This window comes from Leguminivora glycinivorella, chromosome 11 (genome assembly GCF_023078275.1).
Source record: "Leguminivora glycinivorella isolate SPB_JAAS2020 chromosome 11, LegGlyc_1.1, whole genome shotgun sequence".
Lineage (NCBI taxonomy): Eukaryota > Metazoa > Arthropoda > Insecta > Lepidoptera > Tortricidae > Leguminivora > Leguminivora glycinivorella.
This window is the reverse complement of record NC_062981.1, coordinates 14,067,786-14,077,339: the sequence shown is the minus strand read 5'-3', so window position 1 is coordinate 14,077,339 and position 9,554 is coordinate 14,067,786. Positions and strand designations below refer to the sequence as shown.

Below are 9,554 nucleotides of genomic sequence, written 5' to 3'. Positions count from 1 at the left end.
CACAGGCGCTGGAGGGGCCCACCCCCGGACGCGTCATGGATGTGTGTGGTTTCTGGATCTGAGGCCCCTCTGTTCTCTGACATAGCCTAGTCGTCGTGAAGGATTGTGCATTGGGCTTCTGTGAAACCCAATTGCAGATCCATTTTTCTGGGCGGGTCGGCGGTGTTAGCGGATTGGGAGGCTCACGCAACGGGTGTCGCACGTATCTGTTGCGCGTCTGGAAAGCTTTCGGCCTCCGATAGCGGTTGTGGGGGACATATTCTGGACCTTTCGCCCGGGATGCAGTTCTCTGACTGGTATCCTAAGGAGTGGTAGCGTAGCAGTCTGCTGTGCTGGTGATTCCTGGGGCTATGCCGTATAGGGCTTCTCCTATCGGCCAGCCTAGAATGAAGCGCCAGACGCCTGCGGTACACGGTGGTTGGCTCCGCGAGTCCCTCTGAGGAGCAGAGGGCACAGTGTAAGCCAAAGGGCCCTGTGGGGAGGATGACGGGACCCATTAGCAATTGCCTCACTCTGGCGTGAGGAGAAGTGAAAGTGGCTCTGGACACTTAGCGCGGCGGATCCGTCTGCCGGACATAGTCGAGCGACCCGTAATCAACACTGAGTGGGCCGGGTATTTCCCATACTGAGAGGGAAAGCACGTGGAAGAAAACCACAAAAAAAATCACCCCAATCCCAAGGTGTGTCTGACGTGCCGACGGGATGCGTGGCTGGAGGGAGTCCAGTCACAAGCGTCAGGGAGGGGCATACCTCCTTAAAAATAGCAAACAAAAAAAAATGAGTGGAAACGAGAATGGAGAACTACCCCAGGAGGTTCCAATCCTCCGTGTCGCCACAGAACGGGCAAGCGCCCGAGCTGTGGCGACATGTCGCCTTCCGTATTCTGGGGGGGCAAACCACTCGCGATACCGAAACGACGACGCTAGCAAACACTATATGGACACCGATTTGCCGAGTAATTTGGTCTTGAGACTGCACGGAGGGGGTGATGGGGACGATTGTGGCCCGGCACAGGCAGAAGCCTCTACCAGGCCCCCAAAGATGGATTCCGGTCACTTCGGGATACCCTCCCCTCTCTTGGCAGGGAGGAGTTTTTCTCCCCTAGGAGAATAGACGCAAGCGACCTCCCTGGAGAAGGAGTATTCTTCTCGCCGGTGCCAACCGATGGGGACTCCGATGCATCGCTGACTGCCCAAACGCCCGAAGGACGAAAGAGGCAGCGAAGCAGCGGTAGTGACACGGGAGCATCGCCGAGCGGTGAGGTATCCGATCTCGGGGTACGAGTAAAGTCTACCTCGGGACCTTTTAAGCGAGGAAGAGGCCGCCGACTAACCACAGCACGCAACGCAGGGCTGACCAAGGGGAAGGCTGCTAAACAGGAGCTCGAGCTGCAGTCTGAAGAGGCTCTGAGTGCTGTGGCCAAAAAAGTGACCCTAAGACGGCTTGCTCGCCAACGGGAAACGTTTGGGACGACAAGTGGGTCAGATGATGAATACAACAGCACAGCTCTGTCCCTAAACGAGCAGGTAAATGATAGTCTGGGACTTATCAAGGGTGTGGCCGCTGGGTCTAAAAACCTAAAGGGCACGTACGTACGTATCCTGAAGGAGGCGGTGGATGCGATCCAGGAAGCAGTTGGTGAGCTGAGGGGCCGGACTATCTCCGATGAGACGAGGAAACTCGCCGCCGAAAACGCTCGTTTAAAGGCGGATATGGTCAAGCTCCGTAAGGAAATGGGCGAGCTGCGAGCTAGCCTTGGGCAGCGCCTCGAAGACACGCGCCAAGAGATAGTGACAACACCGGCTCGAGAGCAAGGCGACCTAGAGAGCAACATTGTGGACAAAGTGAGTGCCATGATGGGTGCAAGGTTAAGCGCCTTGGAGGAGAGACTGCTCCCACAACAACCTGTCCAGGAGTTGACTACTCCCACACCGTCCAAAGCAGGGAGCTCTCCACCCGGTCGCACCCCGGCTCCTACTAACTCAGGGAGTGCGAAGCGGGCCGCGAAGCAAAAAAAGAAGAAGGAGAGGCCCAAAAAGCATCGTACGAGTGTCCCTGACCCTGCTTCCCAAGTCCGGCAGCCGCAGCCGCAGACACCAATGCCTGCCTCTGAAGAGGATTGGACGGTTGTGGGCAAGCGGGGTAAGAAGAAGAAAAAAAATAAGACCCCCGCTGGAGCAGCAACGACTGCGAAGGCACAACAGCCGGCGGCCCCGCGGAAAGCACAAGAGGGGAAGAAGGGTCGTAAAAAAGACAAGGCGACACTGCGCACTCCGCAGTCAGCAGCCGTGGTCCTCACCCTTCAGATGGGAGCAGAAGAGAGGGGCGTCACCTACGGAACGGTAATCACCGAGGCCAAATCAAAAATCTCCCTGAGCGGGCTCGGTATCACTGGTCTGAGGTTCCGTAGGGCAGTGACAGGGGCGGCAATTCTTGAGATCCCGGGCCCGGTCTCCACCAGTGGCGACAAAGCAGACTCTCTTGCTGCTAAACTGAGGGAGACGCTAAATGAGGCCGACGTCCGTATCGCTAGGCCGGTAAAATGCGTGGAGATGCGCATTTCAAGCTTGGATGACTCGGTCTCAGAAGCAGAGCTCGCCGCTGCCGTGGCGAAAGGCGGGGGGTGTGCCCTCGAGGCGGTTAATGTCGGCCGGATTTCCCGCACGCTGGCAGGCCTGGGCACAGCATGGGTTCGTTGCCCTGTAGCAGCCGCCAAGAAAGTGGCTGAGGGGCGACTCCTCGTCGGCTGGGCTTCGGCTAATGTGAAGCTGCTGGAGCCTCGACCCCTGAGGTGCTACCGCTGCCTGATGCCTGGCCATGTTAGGAACGGGTGCACCTCAGAAATCGACCGCAGCGACCAATGTTATCGCTGCGGTAAAATCGGGCACCGGGCCAGGGACTGCACCGCCGCGCCCCACTGCACTCTGTGCGCAGCAGGCGACAAACCTGCAGATCACAGTGCTGGTAGCAGTTCCTGCTCGATGGGGCTAAAGCCCCGAAACGCGCGTCTCGGAAGGTGGCTAGCAAACTAGTCACCCCTAGAGCGTCTACGCCTCCGGCTGCACAAGAGGGCACGATTAACAATGCGCCAAAATGAATCAGGCAGTTAATCGAATCCTCCAGGCGAACATAAACCACTGCGCCGGGGCTCAAGATCTCCTCCTGCAGTCCATGGCGCAGTGGTCGATAGATGTCGCTGTGGTCGCCGAGCCGTACTATATCCCTCCCAACCACAACTGGGCTGCAGATGTGGACGGCTTGGTGGCCATTATAACAAAGGCAGGGGCAGAGGGCATAACGCTCTTGTCGAGGGGTCAGGGTTATGTGGCGGTTATCTGGGGTGACATCACCCTGATCGGGGTATACTTCTCCCCCAACAAAAGAGTCTCCGAGTTCGAGGCTCTCCTCGGCCACCTAGCGGCTCTCGTGGGGCAGACCCAACCGCGCCAGGTAGTCGTCGCGGGTGACTTAAATGCCAAGTCCATGGCTTGGGGCTGTCCCGCGACAAATATTCGAGGAGACCTTCTGGAGGAGTGGGCGACAATGACCGGCATGTCGATTCTGAACCGAGGGTCGGCAAGCACATGCGTGCGCTGGCAGGGTGAGTCCATCGTGGACGTAACGTTCGCGACCCCGGCACTCGCGACCCGTGTCCGTGATTGGAGAGTACTAGAGACGGTGGAAACACTATCGGACCATTTGTACATTCGGTTTGATGTCTCCACGTTCTCCGGGGGTACGACAGTCACAGATCGTCACCCGAATCGCCGTACCGCGACCTCTTCCACTCGGTGGGCCCTAAACAGCCTAGATCGTGAAGCGGTAGAGATAGCGTCTATCGTCCAGGCCTGGACAACATCTACCGGGCCTGTGGAGGTCGAGGAAGAGGTAGCCTGGTTCAGAGAAGCCATGTCACAAGTCTGTGATGCAGGCATGGCTCGAGCCAAGCCTCGACCTCCGAAACGGCAAGTGTATTGGTGGTCTCGAGAAATCGCAGAACTTCGATGCCGTGCCAACAAGGCGAGACGTCAGTACACTCGGTCCCGCCGACGAAGGAGGACCGAGACGTCGACGAGGAGTCGCGGCTGTACAGCGCATACAGAGAGGCGGTCAAGACGCTGCAGATTTCCATCTGCGAAGCGAAGGCGAGCGCCAAAGCGGAGCTTCTCGAGACTCTAAACCGAGATCCATGGGGAGGCCCTACAAGGCGGTCAGGGGCAAACTACGCCCCTGGGCCCCTCCCTTGACGGAGAGTCTCGAGCCTCGGTTGCTGGAGGTTGTTGTTTCTAGCCTGTTCCCGAACAGACCGGAGCACCAGCCCCCAGCAATGGCACCTCCCCGTCAGCGCGCTGGATATGAGGTTGCGGAAGTCGAGGTTCCTCCGGTAACGGAGGCAGAACTAGACGCAGCCGTGTTTAAGCTGAAAGCCAAAAACACGGCACCGGGTCCAGATGGGATCCCAGGACGTGTCCTGGCTCTGGCGCTGCGGGCCCTGGGGGAGAGATTTCGAGGACTACTGGACGCCTGTCTACAGTCCGGCCGATTTCCGACCATCTGGAAAACCGGCCGGCTCGTCCTCCTGAAAAAGACGGGCGACCCGCGGATTCTCCATCAGCCTACCGTCCGATCGTGTTGCTCGACGAGGCTGACAAGCTCTTCGAGCGTATCATCTGCTGTCGCCTCGTCGAGCACCTCCGGGGAGTGGGACCCGATTTGTCCGAACACCAGTTTGGATTCCGAGAGGGCAGGTCGACAGTAGATGCGGTCGCGCGAATCAAAGCACTCTCAGATGAGGCGGTCGGCCACGGTGGGGTTCTCTTGGCGGTGTCCTTGGATATCGCCAATGCCTTTAACACTCTACCGTGGTCGTGTATTAGGGAAGCACTGAAACACCACAAAGTGCCCCCTATTTGTGCCAAATAGTCGGGTCCTACCTTTCGGAGCGGTGTGTGGAGTACCCAGTCCGGGGCGGCGGGCTGACAAGGTGGGAGACATCGTGCGGTGTTCCACAGGGCTCGGTCTTAGGGCCGCTTCTGTGGAACATCGGGTACGACTGGGTCCTGCGGGGGAGCTTCTACCGGGATCAAATGTGACTTGCTACGCAGACGACACGCTGGTCACATCCCGGGGAACCTCGTACCGGGAAGCAGCACGCCTTGCCACCGTGACGGTAGCACAGGTGGTGAGGCGCATAGCGATGCTGGGTCTGGAGGTGGCGTTGCACAAGTCTGAGGCACTCTGCTTCCACACGGCCCGGAAGGCGCCGCCTGCTGAAGCCAGCATCGTTGTTGGTGGCACTCGAATCGAGGTCAAGTCCAACATGAAATATCTTGGACTTGTCCTTGACTCCCGCTGGAACTTCCGCGAGCACTTTGTCCGCCTGACCCCCCGACTCATGGCAGCATCGGCCGCACTGAAGCGACTGATGCCCAACATTGGTGGGCCGGAGGTTGCGAGCCGCCGTCTTTATATGGGGGTGGTGCGATCGATGGCCTTGTACGGGGCACCGATCTGGGCGGAGAACCTGGCGGCCCGAAATATCGCCCTGCTGAAGAGGGCTCAGAGGGCGATGGCGATCAGCGTCGTACGCGGGTATCGCACCACCTCATACGATGCGGCGTGCTTACTAGCGGGAACGCCTCCTTGGAACCTGAAGGCGGAGGCCCAAGCGTCTCTGTATGAGTGGCGTAGGGACCTCCGGCTCCAGGAGTACCATCCTGCGCCCAGAGAAGTAGAGGCACAGAAGCTCCTCGTCCAGCAGTCCATAGTCCTCCAATGGGAGGAACAACTGGCTGAACGAGAGGAAGGACACAGGACTGTCGAGGCAATCCGGCCGGTCTTACAAGACTGGCTGGAGAGAGAATGGGGCTCATTAACCTTCCGGCTGGTGCAGGTGCTTACGGGTCATGGCTGCTTCGGTAGCTACCTGCACCGGTTCGCAAGACGGGAGGTGACAGCCGAGTGCCATCAGTGCAGATGCGACGAGGACACAGCGCAGCATACTCTGGAGGAATGCCCTGCCTGGGCGGGGCAGCGCCGGGACCTCGTGGCAGTGGTGGGAGACGACCTCTCCCTGCCGGCCGTGGTTAAGGCTATGGTCGCCAACGAGAGGTCGTGGAAAGCGGTCCTCTTCTTCTGCGAGGATGTAATGTCGCAGAAGGAGGCGGCGGAAAGGGAAAGGGAGGCAGACCCAGCTTCGCACCCTATCCGCCGTAAGCGCACAGGGGCCCGGAGAAGAGCTTATGCCCACCTCCTCCCCCCCACCTAGTGAAGTCTGGGCAGTGGCGCGGGGGCGTCACTGTCCATTACAAAGGCCGCACAGAGGAGGCGCGCGTGTAGCCCACATGCCGTTTGAGGAGGCAGGGGTAGAGGTTCCTCTCTAGCCCTCACAGAGAAGGGCCCGCTGCAAGTGGTAGGGGCGGGCGGCGCCGGCGTGGTCACGGTTGCGTACTCAAGAGTTCCCGTGGCCACGCTCCATTGGCGGCGCGCAGGCATACCGTTGGTTTTTTAGTGGGTAGCGGCGCCTCTTGCCGAGTCCCACATAACCCGCACAACCTCCCCAGGTGACGCAAAATTAACCTTTCACTGCAGTTACCTAGGTGCATTAGTAAGTAAGTAGGGTTAGAGAACATAAAACAAATAAAGTACTTTCTTAACGAAACAAAGCTCACGCTGCCCTAACTAATGCCTAACACAAATGTCGGCGGTCGGCGCGTGGCGCGGTGCGCACGCGCGGCTGAGCTGAGCACTGTGGTTTATTGTACCTTTGTGCTGGACAAAATTTTGTATGGACATATTGAACATATGTTTATGTTTACTGGATAGATTGTAGTAGTTGGAGTACCCTACACTTAAAGAGAATTAAGAGAAAATAAAGATAGATTTCAGGATTACGTCTACGTTTGTGTTAAGACAGGTCTTTTAAATAAAAATGCAGAAATTGCCTAGTGCCTGTATAATCAATTAATCATACTTACCTAATACAGCTACAACATTTTACGAGTTGACGAATAACACTGTCATATCGTTCATACTATAGCACCTAAATGTGTATAATTATACATTATGTGTATATAGCATGCGAGCATTTATTGAAATTCATAATATTACGATATATTAGCAATTGTAAGCTACAAAAATGCAGAAATTGCCTACAATCTAAGACCTAGATAAAAATACGATTATAAGTGTCTTCGCTGAATTTACAAACTGTTTATTAAAATAAAATGATCTATAGAGTTTCCATGTAAATGTCCCAGCGGGCTCACCGTGCGGCGCTCGCTCGCTCCAGTTTCGCAACTCCGTGTAGATGTCGCGGCGCGGGCGCAGCGCTCGTATATCACACGGCGCACCGCTCCCGGCCGCTCCACTTATGTCCAGCTAAACTTTACTGTTCTATAAAAATGTACAAACTTGGTAATTAGTTAATGACGTGGTTACACTTTTTTTATTTCACTAGGATTATTATTATTATTGTTTGTTATAGTGGGCCTTTGTGTGTCACGTCGACCAAGAGAGATCTATTGTGACGGCCCTTTGTGGTTAGATAACCTTACTTATGCCCGTTGAATCCAGGAAATTCCAGATTCTTTGGGCTGTAAGGTCTTGTACCTCATAGGGTTGCAGTACCTGCCGCCCTAAGTGGATACTTCTCTTTGACATTAGTGGACCGCAGGAACAAAGGATGTGCATTGCAGTCTCCTCCGTTTCCTGGCAGAACCTGCATGTCGCCTCTTGTTTCAACCCCAATTGAAACATGTGTTTGTTCAGCTTGCAGTGTCCAGTCAATATTCTGGATACCGCGCAGATTTTGTGTCTTTTGAGCCCTATGAGCTCTTTAGCATATCTGCTGTTGAACGGTTTTATTAGGGCTTTCGAGTGTTCTTGTCCTCTCACGAACTTCCACCCATCGATTGCCCTTCTTTTTTCCAGGTTATTTAGCAGAGAATATGCTTCTCGTTTTGTGAATCCACAAAACGGTTCGGGGCCGATCAGGGGTGTGTCTGCGCCCTTTCTAGCGAGTTCGTCTGCTTCGTCGTTTCCGGTAATGTCGGAGTGCCCTGGTACCCATCTAAGTGTGACTTTGTTGGAGTTGGCCAGTGCGTTTAGGTTTGTTTTACAGTTCTGGACTAGCTTTGAGTTGGACTCTAGAGAATCTAGTGCCAGCAGAGCAGCTTGGCTGTCTGAGTTGATGTAGATATGTTGGTGTCTTAGATTTCTATCCAGGTTAATCTCCACACATTTGTTAATGGCGAAGACTTCTGCCTGGAAGATTGAGGCCTGTCTGCCCATGCTGACGCTGGCCCTGAGCTTGGGTCTCTCACCATAGATCCCACATCCTACATCATTTCCTTTTTTGGAACCATCCGTGTACCATATGTGGCTTCCCTCTTCGACGTACATTTGGTCGTTAGTCCATTTGTCTCGAGGAGGTATTTCCACCGTGTACAGTTTGGTAAAGTTGCACTCTGTGTATGTGTCATCGGTGGGCATGCTAAGTGTTTTATTTGCAAATACCCAGGCCTTGAGTTTGGCTAGTGCTTGGGAGCGCCATTTTGGCCTATTTAGAGTGCATATTCTGTAGACACACTGCTTGGACTCCTTTTGCACTTGCAGGGGAGTGGTAAAATGTCAAGCAGTGCATCGAGGGCCGCCCCCGGTGTCGAGGAGAAGGCACCTGTTGCTGTAATGCAAGCAGTGCGTTGCAGGCTGTTTAAAGCTTGTATTGCTGTCGTTTGGTTGGTTTTGTCCCACCATACTGCGGAGGCGTAGGTGATTATGGGCCTCACTACCGCTGTATATAACCACATAGCAATGTTGGGTCTTAAGCCCCATCTTGCTCCTGCCATTCGACAGCATGACCACAGGGCCATCTTTGCTTTATGAGTGATGTTTCTCAGGTGAGGGTTCCAAGTTAGCTTTTGGTCGAAAGTGACCCCTAGATACTTGACCTCGACCGAGAATGGTATTATTTGTCCATTCAGTTTTGGTTCTTTTAGTTTTCCGAGGTCCCGTTTCCTTGTAAATGGAACGATTACTGTCTTGCTCGGATTAATGGACAAATCATTTTCTTTACACCATTTGATTATTGTGTTAAGAGCTCCTTGCATTAGATTTGATATTGTAGATAGACATGGGCCTTTTATAATTATCACAAGGTCGTCGGCGTATCCTTGTGTGTCATAATGTTGGCCTGACAGTATTGCAAGAAGTTGGTCCACTGCTAGGGTCCATAGTAACGGAGACAAGACGCCTCCTTGCGGGCACCCTTTAGTGGTATGAAACTCATGCTCTACCGGGTTTAACGTCAGAGTTGCTACCCTGTTTGAGAGCATGCTGTGAACCCATCTGGTGGTGGTTTCGTCTACACCCTTTGATTTCATACCATTAAGTATGGTTTCTGTGGGCGTGTTGTCGAAAGCACCTTCTACATCAAGGAACGCACATAGAGCGGTTTGCTTGTCCTCTAGGGTTGACTGCACCTTGTCTACCAGGTCAGTAGGGCAGTCTCCGTGGATTTTCCCTTTTGGTAAGCATGTTGGTTAACACTCAGC

General features: G+C 54.6%; 2 protein-coding genes across 2 annotated transcripts; one reads left to right on the top strand and one right to left on the bottom strand.

Moving 5' to 3' along the window:
• Positions 1–3,093: 3,093 nt before the first annotated feature.
• On the top strand, positions 3,094–6,268 carry LOC125231355. The gene is made up of 3 exons (XM_048136801.1): positions 3,094–3,618; positions 3,932–4,755; positions 4,924–6,268. The coding sequence occupies exons 1-3, from the start codon at positions 3,094–3,096 to the stop codon at positions 6,266–6,268; spliced, it is 2,694 nt and encodes an 897-aa protein (XP_047992758.1).
• A 1,274-nt stretch (positions 6,269–7,542) lies between these two features.
• LOC125231354 lies at positions 7,543–8,493 on the bottom strand. The gene has a single exon (XM_048136800.1). The coding sequence runs from the start codon at positions 8,491–8,493 to the stop codon at positions 7,543–7,545; it is 951 nt and encodes a 316-aa protein (XP_047992757.1).
• Positions 8,494–9,554: the final 1,061 nt, after the last annotated feature.